Raw genomic sequence first — 19,497 nt, 5'->3', positions numbered from 1 at the left:
GTGAGTGGATGAGTGGATGAGTGAGTGAGTGAGTGAGTGAGTGAGTGAGTGGATGAGAGAGAGTGAGTGAGTGAGTAAGTGAGAGTGAATGAGTGAGTGGATGAGTGAGTGAGTGAGTAAGTGAGAGTGAATGAGTGAGTGGATGAGTGAGTGAGTGAGTGAGTGAGTGAGTGAATGAGTGAGTGAGTGAGTGAGTGAGTGGATGGATGGATGGATGAGAGAGTGAGTGAGTAAGTGAGAGTGAATGAGTGAGTGGATGAGTGAGTGAATGAGTGAGTGGATGAGTGAGTGAGTGAGTGAGTAAGTGAGAGTGAATGAGTGAGTGGATGAGTGAGTGAGTGAGTGAGTGAGTAAGTGAGAGTGAATGAGTGAGTGGATGAGTGAGTGGATGAGTGAGTGAGTGAGTGAGTGAGTAAGTGAGAGTGAATGAGTGAGTGGATGAGTGAGTGGATGAGTGAGTGAGTGAGTGAGTGGATGAGAGTGAAATTAATAAATGAACAAATATTATTGAATGAATTAATACATCAAATGAATGAGCAAATATTTTAATGAACTAATAACAAGAAATGAATGAACAAATATTGTTGAGTGAATTAATTAATAAAATGAAGAGCAAATATTTTAAAAGACTGAATGAAAAAGTAATATTGTTAAATTAATTAATTAAATAAAATGAACAAACAAATATATACAGTATATTTTTAATAATGGGTGATTTCATAAACCTTTAAAATATTTTAATGAATGAATAAATGGAAGAATTCATTTGAATAATAAAATACATGAACATGTTTCATGAAAGTTACACGTTTATAAATAAATAAAGTCTAACAAGAAAAGGCATCATTGGCATCAAAAAATTGATCCGTACCAAAACTGTAGCATTTTTTTTTGCTTTAATTTCCACCATATTTTAAAGGCTCAATTAGCACTCGAACAAGCTTTACATTATTGTAGTGTAAAGAGCAGCGGGAGGCACATGCGATAGTACATTAGCAATCTTACTCGCATGCTGTTCACAGCGGTCTAATTAGTAGAGTTTAATTACAAAACATGTATGTCTACAAATTAAGTAGTGCTTTGGATTTTCTGCATGCTGGAGATCTGATGTTGGCCAATTTGCTTTCTTAATGCACATTCCTATTATTACTGTATGCACAATTCATCACGCCATATTGTCGTCATGATAACTAAATGCAACTTGTTCCATCCAGTGGAATACCACAAACTATGACAACCCTCATGGGACATTATGCATTTGTATTAAGTGTGAAATAGTGACATTTTTAACCAATATGTGCCAATGGTGTAATCATCAACAGTTAACTGCAAACAAATAGAATGCCTATTTTCATGATCCAATTAATTCCCAATTTATAAAATCAAATCCAGTACTATTTTTTCCATTTAACTCAAAAATATATGTTTTTTTGCTTCACGTTTTGACCGCTATAAAAAAAGTGATCATATTTTTACACAAAAGCCAAACATGAGGATTATCACCTACTACCGGTGACTATTTCCCACACGAACGTTAGACTCCCTGAATTGACAACTTGGGATATCACAGTGGTAACCCTATTACAAAAGCCAAGATCTCATCCAAAACGTTCTCTAGTGGCACATAAAACCCTTATAACACAGTAGTGCACTCAGAGAGACAAATAAAGAAGCACAGAAAGTGCATTTGTGCTGATTTCAGTTCCCTATCGAGGGAACTCAACACTGCGTCGATAAAATCGACTCTTTGGGGACGCTCCCTAAGCGTGCGCCTCTGAAGTATGAATGAAACTAATCCAATCCTGATTGGTGTTGCGTCGTGACGTAACATGTGACGGCATACCCGGAAGTATAAAAGTGACGCTGTCACAACACACACTAGCTTTCGCTCTTCAGCAAGCGCTTTATGTTGAAACTGTCTGTCTTATTTGGTGTTGTTTGTCTTATTATTGAAAGAAAGTATGGCCAGTGAACAATTCAAGAGGTGTGTGCATCCCTGTCCTCGTTACATCACGGGTGGGGACGCACACTCTCTCTGTGTGTATTGTTTGGGAGTGCAGCACGCACGGGCAGCTCTCGAGGGGGCTGCTTGTGAAATGTGTGAGGCTTTGCCTATTAGAGTGCTGCGCTCCCGGCTGGCGTGCTTTGACGAGCACGGTCAGGCTCGCGTTCCCCAGGGTTCCGGTCCCGCATATGTCGAGGCGATGCGGCGACTGAGATCCTGGGGTTCGCAGCGGGATCTGGCGGAGGAGAGTGAGAATGCTGAGGCATTTTCTCGCTCGCCATCGGCTGATCCCGCAGCCTCTGAGAGTGGTGTGGGAGCCCGCGCTGCGGTTTCTCCTACCCGCGATCAGGTCCCGGTGCTTGAGCTGTCTACTTCTGAGGAAGGGGACGTGCTCAGCATCGATGCGGACGACCGTGATCTCAGCACGCCATCACGCGGCCTGGGTTATGAGGAGCTGGTGGAGGTTGTGACACGCGCTGTGGCCAGACTAAACATCAGCTGGCCACAACATGAGCAGGAAACGCAAGTCACCAGTAAAATGGACGAGCGTTACCTGCAGCGCAGGTCACAGCCTCACCGCCGGGGTCTGCCGTTTTTCCCTGATCTCCATAAAGAGATCTCGAGAACGTGGGAAAGACCGCATTCGTCCCGTATTTCGAGTCCCAATGTAATAGATTACAGCAATGTTATGGGGGCTCGAGATATGGGATATGGGAAGATGCCGAAGGTGGAGGAGGCTTTAGCGAGCTATCTCTCTCCCGAATCGGCGTCTTCCCTAAAGACCCCGGTGTTGCCTAGTAAGCCCTGCAGAGAGACATCTGCATTGGTGGGCAGGGCTTACATGGCGGCGGGTCGGGCTGGTTCGTGTCTGCACTCAATGGCGATTTTGCAGGCATACCAGGCCGACCTCCTGAAAGATTTGGATGAGGGGGAGGGGCCTACTCCTGAAGATGTCGCGGAGTTGAGGAAGGCCGCAGATTTGTCTCTCCGGGCCACTAGGGAAGCGGCCAGCGCTATTGGCCGCTCTATGGCGGCCATGGTGGCCACGGAGAGGCATCTGTGGCTGAACTTATCCGGTATTAAAGAAAAGGATAGGTCCTTCCTGCTGGATGCGCCGCTTTCGGCTTCTGGCCTGTTCGGCGACGCCGTTAATTCGGTTGTCGACAGGTTTCAGGAGTCGAGAAAACAATCTGCGGCGTTCCAGCAGTACCTCCCCCGGAAAGCGAAGGCCAAATCTAGTAGGGGGGGGCAAAGCAAGCAGCCCCAGCCATCAGCCAGCTCCTCCCACAGGGCAGAGCAGAAGGAGAGCGTTTCCTCTAGAGCCCCCCCTCCGGGGTCTTGGCAACAGAGGAAACGCTCCCAAAAACCGAAGTCCTCCAGCCAGAGGGGCGACCTGAGGGACGTCATTCAAGCTAAGAGGACTTCGGAAAAGAGGTCCTAGCCAAGGCAGGACTTCAGAGGGCTGCCCCCTCCGCAGTGAGACAACCGAGGTTGTTCTCACAACGGGGCCCTCTAGGAAAAGATGCAGGTCCGCCGTTAACAGCGCTTCGGGCCGCATCAATTTCCAGCGAAAAGACACCAGAGGCCAGCCTCGAGAGGCTGGTACCCTTAGCAGATTTTGTAGAGGGATGGTATCATCTTCCCAACATATCTCCATGGGTCCTGCAGATAATACGAGTTGGGTACAGACTGCAGTTCGCGCACCGCCCCCCCAAGTTCTCTGGGGTGGTGCTCACTGCGGTGGTCCCAGAGCAGGCTCAGGTGCTGGAACAAGAAGTACAGACTCTGCTGTCGAAAGGAGCCATAGAACGTGTTCTTCCGGTAGACAGGGAGTCCGGGTTTTACAGCCGGTACTTTATAGTTCCAAAGAAGGATGGGGGGTTAAGGCCAATTTTGGATCTCAGGGTGTTGAACCGGTCTCTGAGAAAGTTCAAATTCAGAATGTTGACCATTCCAACAATCGTGAGTCAAATCAGATCCGAGGACTGGTTTGTCACGATAGATCTGAAAGACGCCTATTTTCACATCTCCATCCTTCCTTGTCACAGGAGGTACCCGAGGTTCGCTTTCGGGGGCGAAGCATACCAATATCGGGTTCTTCCGTTCGGCCTAGCACTCTCTCCCCGCACATTTACCAAGTGTATGGACGTGGCCCTTGCTCCACTGAGACTTCAGGGGATTCGCGTATTGAATTATCTCGACGACTGGCTTATTTTGGCCCAGTCTCGGGAGATGGCAGTTCGGCATCGAGATGTCGTTCTTGGCCATATTCAGAAATTGGGGTTAAGACTCAATTTGAAGAAGAGTGTGCTAGAACCGTCCCAGGGCACGACCTTTTTGGGAGTCGTGTGGAACTCGATTACAATGCAGGCACGTATGTCTCCCGCACGTATCGAGTCAATTCTGGCGATGGTGTCCAGGGTGAGGCTAGGTCAGGCCGTCACTGTGAAACACTTTCAAAGGATGCTGGGCCTCATGGCAGCGGCATCCAACATTATTCCTCTGGGCCTCCTTCACATGAGGCCCCTCCAGTGGTGGTTGAAGACCAAGGGGTTCTCACCCAAAGGAAATCCGTTCCGTATGATCAGAGTAACGCGCAAGTGCCTTCAGTCTCTGCAAATATGGAAGAAGCCTTAGTTCCTATCCCAAGGGCCAGTGTTGGGGGTGTCATGTCGCCGGGAAACCGTTTCGACAGACGCCTCCCTTACGGGCTGGGGCGCGGTCATGGACGGCCGCTTTACCAGGGGTCTGTGGCAGGACCATCATCGCACTTGGCATATAAATTGCCTGGAGATGATGGCGGTATTCAAGGCTTTGAGGAGCTTCCTCCCAGACATCGAGGGTCGCCACGTCCTTATACGGACGGACAATACGTCAGTGGTGGCCTATCTGAACCGACAGGGGGGACTCAGATCGCGCCCTCTGTGCAAACTGGCGCATCAGATTATCCTTTGGTCCCAGGGAAAGATATTGTCAATAAGGGCAATGTATATCCCAGGGGTTCAGAATCGGGGAGCAGACATCCTGTCGAGGCAGGGGCTGAGGCCCGGGGAATGGAGACTTCATCCGGATGTGGTGAAGTCGATAGGGGAGAGGTTCGGACCGATGGAAGTGGATCTGTTTGCGTCTCGAGAGACGTCCCACTGTCCACTTTGGTTCTCCCTCTCACATCCAGCCCCGCTGGGGTTGGATGCCATGGTACAGGCTTGGCCGAGGCTTCGCCTGTATGCTTTCCCCCCGATCGCTCTGCTCCCAGGGGTCCTGGAGAGGGTCCGTCAAGAGGGCATGAGTCTACTTCTGGTTGCCCCGAGATGGCCGACACGAGTATGGTTCTCGGATATAATATCACTCCTCATAGCTCCGCCATGGCCGATTCCTCTGAGGAGGGATCTATTGTCTCAGGCGGAGGGCACAATCTTCCACCCTCGCCCAGAGTTGTGGAAGCTGTGGGTCTGGCCTCTGAGGGGGTTCAGTACCTAAATGCTGGCTTATCAGCTGAGGTGGTTGAAACCATACTTAGCTCTAGGGCCCCATCTACCAGGAGATTATATGGCCTCAAGTGGAAGGTGTTTCACACTTGGTGTGGAGAACGAAGGTTGGATCCAGTAAACTGCCCAGTGGCTTCAGTTCTGGAATTCCTTCAGGATCGTTTCTCTGCGGGTCTCTCCCCGTCCACTCTTAAGGTGTACGTGGCTGCCGTTTCGGCTTTCCACGCGCCAGTAGATGGTGGACCTCTGGGGAGGCACCAATTGGTCATTAGGTTTCTCCGTGGTGCTTGGAGGATGAGGCCGGCGATCAGGTCCAGGGTGCCTGCCTGGGATCTGGCAATAGTTCTGGAAGGGTTGTCCCTCGCTCCCTTCGAACCTTTAGAGTCGGCTTCGCCTAAGGACTTAACGCTGAAAATGGTCTTTCTCTTAGCGATTACCTCTCTTAAGAGGGTGGGAGATCTCCAGGCCCTGGCGGTAACGCCAGCTTGCTTGGAGTTTGCCCCTGGCAAAGTAAAGGCCTTTTTGCACCCGAGTCCGGGCTACGTGCCTAAAGTTCCTTCGAGTACGGCTCGCTCTGTAGTCCTTCAGGCATTCCATCCTCCACCTCATGTGTCGGCGGGAGAAGAGAGGCTTCACTTGCTCTGCCCCGTCAGAGCTTTGAGTGTATACTTGGAAAAGTCTGCTTCTTGGAGAAGATCTGACCAGTTGTTAGTATGCTTTGGGTCACCTAAGAGGGGGCTCCCGGCGACCAAACAAACTATAAGTAACTGGATTGTCCAGTCTATTACTGAGGCTTACAAGGTGCGTGGGGTTCCTTCACCTTTGGCCTTAAGGGCTCACTCGACTAGAGGCATGGCTTCCTCTAGGGCCCTTCTGTCGGGAGTACCTCTGCAGGAGATTTGTGAGGCAGCCGGCTGGGCTACCCCGCATACTTTCATCAGGTTTTACAGTCTCAGCCTTCCCAGTACGCCCGGTGCACACGTACTCGGCCCTTGCTGAGTGCCTAATCAGTTTCACTCTGGGGCGGGTCTGTTCGGTGCGTGGCCTAGTGGGTACTCGTTCCCCAAAGAGTCGATTTTATCGACGCAGTGTTGAGTTCCCTCGATAGGGAACGTCTCGGGTTATGACTATAACCCTTGTTCCCTGAGAAGGGAACGAGACACTGCGTCGTGTTGCCACGCCCCCTTTTCAGACCCTTGAGCGTCTTGCTTCATCGCGAGGCTAGTGTGTGTTGTGACAGCGTCACTTTTATACTTCCGGGTATGCCGTCACATGTTACGTCACGACGCAACACCAATCAGGATTGGATTAGTTTCATTCATACTTCAGAGGCGCACGCTTAGGGAGCGTCCCCAAAGAGTCGATTTTATCGACGCAGTGTCTCGTTCCCTTCTCAGGGAACAAGGGTTATAGTCATAACCCGAGACGTTTTCTTAAATGATCTCCTTGACTCTTATTACCGCCGAGGGGTGGAAGGGGGTGCTACTGTACTGATCTTTATATCTGCCTATTATTTCTGGAGCAGGTGGGTGTCAAATGAGTCAATAGGCTGGAAAATATCAGTAAAAATGGGTTGGGAGAGTTATTCCTTTCAGCTAGACAGCTTGGTGTATTTATGTACGCTCTTGACTGACAGGCGTTGTCATACACAGACTCTATTAGTAGCTATATTTGGAACAATATTCATGTCTAGAAGCTCTAGAAAGATAATCTCGTAGGTGGACAGAAAGATATGTCTAAAAAACGTCTAAAGAACAATGCTCATGATTCAAATAGCCAAGTCAGTCTGTCCATCACAATAATATATATATATATATAAACATGTGGATGCTCAACAGTATAACATGAGCTCTGTTCGAAAACTGTAACCTTAAAGGAGAACTCCGGCGAACAATGAACCTTTGGTCTAATAAAACGTCGGTACCTAGTCAACCGTTCTCTGAGTTTTGTTTTCACGATAATCGAATGTAAAGAGTTGTATCTCTAAAAACTGTTTAGCGTGTAATGCTAGTAATGGGGGCATTGAGTAAGTAAAAAGAAATCGCTAGTTTATACCACTAACAAGGCTCAAAATAGCCCCACACAAACACAGTAATATAATGAGGCTCCATACATGCAAAACGAAGCATTGAGAACTTTGTAAGTGTACAGACCGTTTAATAAGAAGATACTTTATGAAGACAGTTCACTTCACGTATACAGACAGGAGCCATCTTAAAAAATAGTCTCGATAAGTCGATCCCGAACGCCATTCATACAGTTCAGAAGTTCGTTGAACTTCATAGAGTTCAGATCACTCAGCACGACGTTCGTGGTTCGACTTATCGAGACTATTTTTTAAGATGGCTCATGTCTGTATACATGAAGTGAACTGTCTTCATAAAGTATCTTCTTATTAAACGGTCTGTACACTTACAAAGTTCTCAATGCTTCGTTTTGTATGTATGGAGCCTCATTATGTTACTGTTAATGTGGGGCTATTTTGAGCCTTGTTAGTGGTATAAACTAGCGATTTCTTTTTACTTAGTCAATGCCCCCATTACTAGCATTATACGCTAAACAGTTTTTAGAGATAAAACTCTTTACATTCGATTATCATGAAAACAAATTTCAGAGAACGGTTGACTAGGTACCGATGTTTTATTAGACCAAAGGTTCATTGTTCGCCGGAGTTCTCCTTTAAGTGAGTGATTTGGAAGGCAGCAACTTTACTGACCACTCAAACAGCCCTCAACTCAATTGATTCCAATGGTTTGATGTTAGCATGTTGCTACGCTATCAACATGATAAGGTTCGGTCGCATTAGTAACATTCAGGGCCCTATCTTAAACCCTGCGCAAATGACTTTGTACACTGACGCATTTATCATTCCTATTTTGCACCCGTGCAAAGCAGGCTTTTCCCTCCACAGACGCTCATCGGTGAACTAAGGAATGAACTTGCGCTCCCTGGGCGGTTCAACAGAAAAAGGAGGCGTGTTTCGGCGCAAACATTCCCTGGTGCTGTGGAGCCTGAATATTTTAACAGGCAGCTTTAACAGCTTTTGATATCTAAGAGGTCATCAGATTATAAGAATTTCCTGTACGTTTCAGAACTGAAAACGTCCTTGTTAGTCCAATAAAAGCTTTTATTGACACCAAACTCAGCAAACGACTCGAGAAGTGGGGAACTATGACGTCAAAGAGGATAAAACACCACCCCCGCAGAAGAAGATCAACGCCTACTTCAACACGGCCGGTTAAGCCCCGCCCACCGATTCCCGCATTACACGCATAGCTAAATAACATAGATTCCTACCTCGTGATGACAAACCGGATCGAGCTACCAAACAATACAGAATATTGTGCAGTGCCTGGTTGTGGAAGACAGTCGCTGCATAAGCTTCCTCTGGATTCCAATAGGACTGCATGGATAAACTTTATTTTTAATGACGTTCCAGCTGATGAAGGTAAAACATTGTCCGTCTGTTCGCTTCATTTCACTGAGGATTGTTTTCTAAACAAGACTGGATTTGCAGACCGATTAAGAGATCTGATATGGATCTGACAGGAATTGTGCAACACACGGACTCTGGGTCGAACATGTATGGGCGAATCATTCCGGTTGCCATTTTACAACATTGGACGTTTTCAAAACAATTTCCCCCAAGTGCATCGACGGGTGAGTTGAAACTCATTATAATATGCAAAACTGTTATCCACTCACAGCAGTGGGCGTTTACTTCCAAGTCTTCAGTGCGAGACGCCCATAAAAACCCAGCGTTTTTCAGCTAGGCTGAAAATATTACTTATTCATTTTGATGTTTATGAATGCAAAAACCGAACAAACGTCATAAGTTGACCTCAGACAAAAATATTATAAAATTTAAAAAGCCAGCTCATGACCCCTTTAAAAAAATGTTACCAGCCAACTGTCGATTGACACCGTCAAAATTACCACGATTTTTACTCGCATTTGGGGCTTGGCGCGTGTTAATTTTAGGTCATGTTTACAAAAAAAATGGTGCTTTACTGCCATTAGTGTGATTTAAGCTGGAAATTGTATATTATATGTGTGTTTTTTTTGTTTTTTTTTTAGTTTTGCATAAAACAGGCAAGTTTTTCCAATGTGCTTATGTTGCACAATTCAGATTTGCATCACCTTAAAGTACCAGTTAATCCAAAAAGGTGAAAATGGAGATGCAGATCATTGTAATTATGCATAATATGTTTAATTAGCATAATTAATGCACATACTTAAGTATAATTATGCTGTCTACCTTTTGAAACAGCTGTCATACACCCCAATGATGCCTTAAAAAGCTGCCTAAGCAGGTTTTGGAATTGATATGCAAGTTATATGTGTAGGCAAAGTGAAAGACAGAGAAAAAGACAACGGAGAAGCAAAAAAAGACAAAAAGCTTGCCAGACAAACCACAAGAGCGGGACGAATACTGAAATAGGAAAGGACGGCAGTGGGAAAAGAGAATATCGGGTAGGTAATTCTCTCCTCATCCCCTGCTGACTGTCCCAGCATGAGTTTAGAGGGAACAGGCGTCTCTCAGTCACATATGAAGTAAGCAAACAGCCGGGGAAGTGTGACAGTATGGCAGGGATATTTCTCATCCCTGGTGTAGCATAATGCCCTACTGCTGCTCTGCGTGAGGCCTGTAGCCCTGAGAATTGATGCACGGACGAGAGACAGCAAGACACTGAGTCCGTTGCGCTCAAGAGACACACTAAGGTTGTGTTTTGGTTGGAGAGTAGGCGTCTTTAGTGCCTGTTTGAACACATTCAACCACATGAGTGTTTACTTGGAGATTACTTTATTATTTAAGATACACTATATTGCCTAAAGTATTGGGTCACCCCTCTAAATCATTGAATGCAGGTGTTCCAATCACTTCCATGGCACCTAGGCATGCAGAATGCTTGTACAAACATTTGTGAAAGAACAGGTCGCTCTCAGAAGCTCAGTGAATTCAAGCATGGAACCAGGATAGGTCCATTCATGAAATTTCCTCAACACTAAATATCCCACGGTCAACTGTTAGTGGTATTATAACAAAGTGGAAGCAATTGGGAATAACAAAAACTCAGCCATGAAGTAGTAGGCCACGTTCACAGAGCAGGGTCAGCGCATGCTGAGGCACTCAGTGTACAAAGTCGTCAACTCTGCAGAGCTAATAGCTACAGGCCTCCAAACTTCATGTGGCCTTCAGATTAGCTCATGAACAGTGTGTAGAGAGCTTCATGGAATGGGTTTCCATGGCCGAACAGTTGCATCCAAGTTTAACGCAAAGCGGCGGATGCTGTGGTGTAAAGCTCGCCACTGGACTCTAGAGCAGTGGAGACGTGTTCTCTGGAGTGATGAATCACGCTTCTCTGTCTGGCAATCCGATGGACGAGTCTGGGTTTGATGGTTCCCAGGAGAACGGGACTTGCCTGAAGGCATTGTACCGAGTGTAGAGTTTGGTGGAGGGGGGATTATGGTGTGGGGTTGTTTTTCAGGGTTTGGGCTTGGCCCCTTAGTTCCAGTGAAAGGAACTCTTAATGCTTCTGCATACCAAGATATTTTGGACAATTTCATGCTGCCAACTTTGGGGGAACAGTTTTGGGGATGTTCCTGTTCCAACATGACTGCACACCAATGTACAAAGAAGGGTCTATAAAGACATGGATGAGCGAGTTTGGTGTGGAGGAACATGAGTCCTGACCTCAACCCGATTGAACGCCTCTGGGAAGAATTTGAGCGGCGACTGCAAGCCAGGCCTTCTCGTCCAGCATCAGTGCCCAAACTCACAAATACACTTCTAAAAGAATGGTAAACCACTCCTAAACCTTGTGGAAAGCTGTCCCAGAAGAATTGAAAGGTGTTATTCACCTTGTTCTGCTCTAAACAATTATTGACTGCTGTCTACCTCTGCTTTCAAAGTTACATAAGCCGCGTTTCCACCGCAATTACCAGGAACTATTTGTCCCAGGAACTTTTTTCACAGGAACTTTTTTTTTTCCCCCAGACCGCTTGCTTACTGCGTTTACACCGGTTCGGGGCGGGGAGATGACGTTGAACTGCGTGCGACTGCTCTTCCTAGCCTGCGCGTTTGTTTTGAGTTTTGTATGGAGGAGATTCAAGCTTTGCTGCTTTTTTGTGTGCGATTGGTTTACTAACGAGGTATTTAACAAAACGGCAGAAAAGAGACGAGCACCCAAAGCGTATTCAGAAAGCTCGTAATGCTAGATATAAAAGTTGACGTTTGTTATCAGCGGACATTGACCGTGAGATGAATGGGACAAACGCGCGCCATCGGGCAGAAAGAATAGCGTGGTAAGAACCAACCAGAATGTTCAGTGCACAAGTCCCACCCCGAAAGTTCCTGAACTCTGAAAAAGTAGTACCTCGCCAGCAGGCACTTTCTGGGGGGGGGGGGGGGGTGACCCTGGTTCATGGGGTGTAAACACACCAAGTACCACCCCAAAGTTCCTAGTTCCTGGGGAAAGTTCCTGCGGTGGAAACGCGGCTTTAGTCTATATTTCTCTCAGAAATGTGGGGAGAGTAGGCTACATTATACGCCGAGTTTCGGTTCATTTATGAGACCAGAGTCCAGTTTGCGCGCCGGCGCCTCCGTCATGATGATCTATTTTCTACTTTATTTAATTCTTATTTATTAAAACCAGGCAATTGGTTGATGAAACATTGATTAAAATTAAGATACAATTAATAAAAAACGAAATTTACTTTAAAGAAAGGGTTTGTGGTTTCTCTTTAAGATCTCTGAGAAAGCTGGGGAAAGTTGGGAAAGTCGCTTTCAGAGCGGTCATGTGCGTAATGGAGAACTGTCACATCCGTAACATTGTTTTTTTTTCTCATAAATGCGAACACGAAAAATAAAATAAAAATAATATTTTATGTTCTGTGGAGGCCGACCCTTCTTCATCCGGTTAGTAGGCTATTACTTTTGTTTTGCGAAGTGTAATCCATAGAATTACTAAAAAAAAATTGCCACCTAAAAGTGTGTATTTCGCTCATATTAAATATAAAGCGCATGTGTAGACTGATAATTTTATAATGTCTGGACTAGAGTGCTAGCATTCTATGTAAACAAATACTTTAACCGGAAATAGAAAACCGTTTAGTCAGTTGAACCCGCTATGAATTATGGGAAAAACAACGAGTGCAGAAAAAGGTGGATAGCAACAAAGTGTGGACCAACTGTATATTACAGTAAACCCTATGGATTAAGAATGTAATGTCATGAAAGTTCATGTGCATACAAAGGCAGACGTCCCAAAACTTTTGGCAATATTGTGTCTCATTTAACACAATGATACAAGAAAATCGTAATCATTCAGTTCCACAGTGTTTCAAAGTACCGTGTTATTACCATCTGATAAAATCCCTGAGCCGCAGTATTTTGTTGTGAGGGAATTCTTTCATCTTGTTTGTAGGTGGATGCGCACAAATGCAAATGTGTATGTGTGTGGTGTAAAAGAGACACACTGATTACCCATAATACCTCCCTTTTATCTCTAAATACATCAGCTTGATAACACTCTTTTGCGTTAAATGAGAGGATTTGCTCGTTTATCCAGGTGTCGTTTTTTCTTCTCTCAGTGTTTCACAGGTACAGCTCAAAATAAAGATTTTGTCTTCAAGTCACATCTGTTGACATGAGAGCACATGAACGGCACCATAACCCTTGGAAAACGCATCTGAAGTCAAAATCATGCCAGAACCTAATTGGTACTGATGATAATTAAGTTGTAAATGTGACTGTTTGCAAAACAATTTAGTTTTAGATATTTTATGTACTATGTACTGTTGGTGAAGAATAGCAATAAAACTTAGCAATAAAACCTGACATTTCTTCCCTAATGGCCATCATTTAATCTTGATTTTGCATTTTTTTCTCATTAGCACTAAAAAAGTTCTTATAGCAGTAGATGGAAAAACAGAAAAAGCCATATAGTTGCCCAACATGTTCATTTGGATTTGGCCAAAATGATATCCATTTATCGTAAGTGGGAACTTAATAGAAGGACTAAAAAGCAGTAGAAGTGCATTACTCACCATTTCATACTATTTGTCCAAGGTTTCGTTCAGTGCAACAAAGTATTTGCAAAACAAAAGGCCCGATTAAAACTGATGATGTGGTTCAAAAGTCAATATCTGGTAATGATGTTTGTGAAAGAACATAATCATTATACATCGTTGGTTACGCCCTCACCTTTTCCTATTTTCATAACCCAACTTTATGCTTCAGTGAACCAAACAGGACCAATTATCAAAAACAAACGAAATTACAAGCTTACAGAAATAACAGCTTCCGATATTCCATCAAACGTGTCAGCAAATTTGGTTACGCTGCGGTTTTATTGTGATGACAAATTGTAATCAATTGGATAAAGAGTTTCAGGTTTAAATAGTGCAAATAGCGCCACTGATGTGTGAAAAACTATCAAAAAGCTCATGAAAACTCAGTTTCTCTTCCCTTTTTGAGTCATAAAACACCATTTTCTCTTCAATTGATGTGGTTATTCTTTTCAGCACACAATAAACAACACACAAACACATAGAATGGGTCATTCGTTCACCATTTGGACATGCAATAAGATTTTAAATAGGGGAATATAACATGATTTGATTCATGATGGTAAATCCTCCCTCAGACCATCCGGTCCCTCCAACAAAAAAAAGCCATTCGGATGAGGGCTCTGATCATAAATCAAGAAGAGAAACTATGAGAGGCTTTGCCTTGCCTCGGATGGCTTTTGAGTGTAAAAAAAGACCTTGAGTCTGATATCTTGATATGGTTATAATCGAAAGCCCCGGGGTATGAATATGAATTTAACGAGCACAAGAAGGAAGAGTTTGAGCGAGCACGCCGGTCACCACAAATCTATTAAGTGGGGAAAAGGTGGGAAATACTAGACTGGACTGGCTTTTAGGAGGCTTTATGTTTTGGATAAGCTTTTATTTTGAGTTTTCTATGTGCTTTGGAGCATTTAAACACTAATAAGGTTCAGTTTCACAGCTTGTTTGTGTGTAATGCATTGAGGATGGACACCAAATGTTTTTTTTTTTTAAAAATGTTTTCAATGATTATCAACACAGCTACAATAATTTCCATTAAAACAGGCTGACATGTTCAGGAATGGCTGGTCACACTCACCATATTGAGTGACTGTGGCAGAAGTCCAGAGCTGAGATGATCTGTCTGAAGAACTTTCGAGCTTCTTTGGGTGTTAATCTGCCCTTCTTTACCAGATAGTCAAACAGCTCTCCGCCTGACACATGCTCTAAAACCAAATATCTGCAAACAGAAACAAAAGACAGAAATAGCATTATAGTAACACCTTTTAATGAAACATGAGGTTTGGGCGGGACATATCAAAGAGCCTGTATAACTTATGAACCTTTAAAATCCCGCTGCAGTTAATATACCTTAAAACAGGTCTCCTTATAGTCTCCCCATACCTTAAAACTCATCTTTGATAATCCAAATAAAATAGATATATTAGCATTTTTTCAATATATTAGCATTTTTAATCAGATTTATTCGCAAAATTTCAAGCGATTAATCGCATACTTGTTGTGAAATTAAGCATACATAATTGATCTTATTTAATGCCATATACGTTTGAACCAGAAACTGATTCATAAAAAGAAGAGGAAGAGCGAGTTATACAGGGTCGTCCACAAATTGATGTATTAGAATTAGGGCTGTCAATATATTAACCTTTTAATCGTGTATACTCACAATTTCGAGCGATTAATCACATACTTATAGTGAAATTAAGCATACATAATTGATCTTATTTAATGCCATATATGTTTGAACCAGAAACTGATTCAGAAAACGAAGAGGAAGAGCGAGTTATACAGGGTCATCCACAAATTGATGTATTAGAATTAGGGCTGTCAATATATTAACATTTTTAATTGCGTATACTCACAATTTCGAGCGATTAATCACGATTAATCACATACTTATCGTGAAATTAAACATACATAATTGATCTTATTTAATGACATATATGTTTGAACCAGAAACTGATTCAGAAAAAAAAAGAGGAAGAGCGAGTTATACAGGGTCATCTACAAATTGATGTATTAGAATTAGGGCTGTCAATATATTAACATTTTTAATCGCGTATACTCACAATTTCGAGCGATTAATCACGATTAATCACATACTGTACTTATCGTGAAATTAAGCATACATAATTGATCTTATTTAATGTCATATATGTTTGAACCAGAAACTGATTCAGAAAAAGAAGAGGAAGAGCGAGTTATACAGGGTCGTCCACAAAATTGATGTATTAGAATTAGGGCTGTCAATATTTAAAAAAATAAATAAATCGTGATTATTCGCACCCCTTTGATCTATTATGTGTGATTAATCACATACTTATCGCAAAATTAAGCCTACATAATATGTCTTGTTTAATAGGGGGGGGGGGGGGGGGGGCGCTCGAAGGGGGTCGTCGCGCCCTGGGTGTAATTCAAAGTAGAACCGCCACTGGTTTCTAAAGATACAAAGCTTAATGCAAATGGATGAAGTGACCCTTTAAGCAGTGGTGGAATGTAACGAAGTACAAATACTTTATTACTTTACTTAAGTACATTTTTCACATATCTTTACTTTACTTAAGTAGAGTAAATAGTGCCTACTTTTTACTTTTACTTCGTTACATTTTGCAGCAATTATTATATTTTCTACTCCACTACATTTCTACAACTTCTGTTACATTTTCGTTTCATTTTCTGATCAGTTTTTCCCCCGCCAAAACGTAATCTGACCGTCCGTTCGTTGCACGTTTGTCTCACCAGTGACATTTGGTTGCCATGGATATATCAACCCGGTCACACTAAATGCGTCTCGCACGCAGTTTGTTAATCGTGCAATTTATACGCGAAAATTTGTTTTTACGTGCATAGGAAACGCACCGTGTGTAATATACGTTTCTTTAGGATTATGGCAAGCCAAGAGGTTCAGAATAACACCATAAATTAATCGCGTTTACTGCCAAACATAGCTATTAACATATAGTAAGGATAAGCATTATGTGTAGCTATATATATATTGCCTAATTACAAGCTTGTTTCAGAAATGGTAACAACAATTTTTTCCCATCATTATTGAACATCATTATAGGAGTATTAAGTTGAATGAGTTAGAATTAAATGTTTTATTAACCATTAGAAAACAGACATTAAGAGAATAAATTGTTATGCAAGTACTTTTACTTTTAATACTTAAAGTACATTTAAAATAAGGTACTTTTTACTTTTTACTTAAGTATGGTTGTCATTGTGTTACTTCTACTTTTACTAAAGTAAATATTTATCTGGATATTTGTACTTTTACTTAAGTACTGAGATTCAGTACGTCCTCCACCACTGCCTTTAAGGGCTTGCGTTCTTAAGAAACAATCACAGAATATGAGATTGTGTTTAACCTAAACAGACACTTTAATGAATAATTCACTGAAAACTGGCGAGTCACTGTTCTCTCTGCCTGCTCTAATGTAATAAGCCGGCTTTTCTTTACATTAATGCCGTTTAATGCATTGGCTTACTGGATAATTGGACTAAAACTTTTTCCAGAGTTTAGCGGTAAAATGATCTAATGGCAAATTCTGTCCGCTATGGAACCTTATTTCGGACTTTTTATCTCAGAATTTCATTATATAAAGTCGCAATTGCAGTATCAAACAGCAAATAACATGTTGCTAATCTCAGACTTTTTGTTTGTAATGTTAAGAACGGGCTCATAATTACATCATGCTGTGTGCAAGATGAGTCATCATATTTTAGGTCCCAATGTAAACACTTCAGTTTGTAAACATTTAGGAGAACGCTAGCTTATAAAGTCGACAACATCAAAGCTAACAGACACGGATTTAGATTAGCTTGAGTCTATAATGAAGCCTCATTAAAATAACTAACGTTTTCCTCTAGACGATTTTCAAAGAACCTGGCTGAAGTCTCAAAGAGAATAGACCATTTCATCTCTGAGTATGGGGATATTCATTTAAACAAGCACACGGAGTCGAGAGTGATTCTCTTTGGTTGGAGGTTGTACATGGCAGAGAAATACGTGGCTGACAGATTCCGTTCTACATTGTCCAAGTGTGTGAACCAAAAGCACACAATAGAAGATGAGTGTGAAGATAAAAGTGATACCAAGAAAGTAAACACGATAAAACTTTGAGTGGGTTTTAGTTTTGTTAAGTCTCCTTGACGATAACATGCTGTTATGGTTTGAAATTAGGCTGTTTTGGAAAGATTGTCAGGAAAAGTTTAGACGACTAGAGAGGCAGTGAATTTGAAGTTTCTGTGGAGAAACTGCCTTCAAATACACTCACACTAAAGTAAAAAAATAAAAAAGCGAGTCAGTGTCATAAACAATTTATGATTAAACAACATTTGTGAATGTGTGAGTTTCTCTTCCAAGCCAAGCGAGTGATATGTATCAGGGGAAATGCCGGCAACTTGGTGTCATATAGTCAGCTTTTTAACCTTTTTTTAACCGGTAAACTAAATGTCAAGCCATTAACCCCTTAACTGTCACCGTCCCGACTAACTTTACTTCACTATATTTCTATTAAATCCTATTCTAATTATGACAAATTATATATTGTTGGAAAGGTCTAAGACTTCTAAATAGATATTCTACCCCTGTTTTGTGTTAAAAAATTATGTAAGAAGAGTAATTGATGAATTTATGACAAGAGTACACCTAAAAAAAATCTGCATCATAACAGGAGTTTTGACCTTTGTCACAAAAAGTTGATGAACCCACTTTTAATCATTGAAACTTCTGTTTTTATGCTAAAAGTTCATAATAAACATATAATCTAGTATTTTTCAATAAAAAATAAAAAAATATAGTACATTATTATCCTCTAAAAATGATAATATTTATATTTATTATCCTCTAAAATATAATATTATTTTTATCGCCTTTTTTATTATATCTCATATTTTAGTAGTTATCATAAATTAGGTATCATTTGAAAGCTTATAAACTCAGAATTCATCGTGTGAAAACTGTTTTATAATTGAAAGTTGCGTTACCATAGAAACGGTACTTATTTTATCAGGCTCCTCCCCTTTTGGGCATCATTATATTTCATAATTTATGATCAAAACCTTTTCTAATCTTGACAAAACTGATATTGTCAGAAAGAGTCTCAAGGTTCCAAATTTTGTGACAGAATTGATATTTGGACAGAAATGTATTAATTTGTTAAGGCAGAATGTATACAACTAAATTCAATGGAATTCAATGGCACCCGGTGGCTATTTTTGGTACTACGCCTAAACAAAATCTCATGGGAACTTCAATTTTTGTGTTATCAACTTCAAATTTGGAACATAACTTGATAAGATGTATGGCTTTGATTTTATAGAAATTTTAGTGTAAAAAATATTTTATAAAATATATGTTTTACATAAAATAATAAAAAAAAATATATAGTACATTATATTTAATTTACTGTAAATTTAAACTTCCATAACTTTTTCATACTTTCATTTTTTGAAGTGTTTTTTAAGCAATATTCTGATGAGTGTTTTCTTTAAAACAAGACCAAACTTGGGTATATATTCCAAAGCATTCTTAAATTACAACCATTTAAGTTTGAATAGTGCATTTTAACCCCCATTCTCAAAAAGGGGGGTGACAGCTAAGGGGTTAAAATCATCGCTCTGTTCAAATCACAGTCAATGAGATTGTTTTGTACAAAAGCTCAAAGTCCAAGTTAATGCTAAGAAATTTAGACAGAGTATATATAGATATATTGCCATATATTTTGACCTATTTGCTCCATTAGCCAAACCAGGTTGAAATAAAGTTACAACAATTAACTGCAGCGTCTCCGAGCGTGTTTCATCTCAGCATAGAAAAAAATATATAATAAAATACACAAATTATTTGTGTTGTGTGATTGGATGAGTGATTGAGTCAATGAATCAATGGATCACACACTGTAAAAAAAATATATATATATATTT

General features: G+C 41.8%; 1 protein-coding gene across 5 annotated transcripts in view; it reads right to left on the bottom strand.

Annotated features, from left to right (window-relative positions):
* The window catches only part of brsk2a (BR serine/threonine kinase 2a), a 321,319-nt gene that overhangs the window by 76,672 nt on the left and 225,150 nt on the right, over positions 1 to 19,497 (bottom strand). For all 5 annotated transcript variants that reach the window (XM_039663149.2, XM_039663145.2, XM_039663146.2 and 2 more), the window contains exon 4: positions 14,645 to 14,785. In XM_039663149.2, the coding sequence (XP_039519083.1) occupies positions 14,645 to 14,785 (141 nt within the window). The remainder of the gene's footprint in view (positions 1 to 14,644; positions 14,786 to 19,497) is intronic.

Source organism: Pimephales promelas, chromosome 25 (genome assembly GCF_988280905.1).
Source record: "Pimephales promelas chromosome 25, fPimPro1.hap1.1, whole genome shotgun sequence".
Lineage (NCBI taxonomy): Eukaryota > Metazoa > Chordata > Actinopteri > Cypriniformes > Leuciscidae > Pimephales > Pimephales promelas.
Note: the sequence above shows the minus strand (reverse complement) of the source record. Positions and strands in the feature narration are given on the sequence as shown.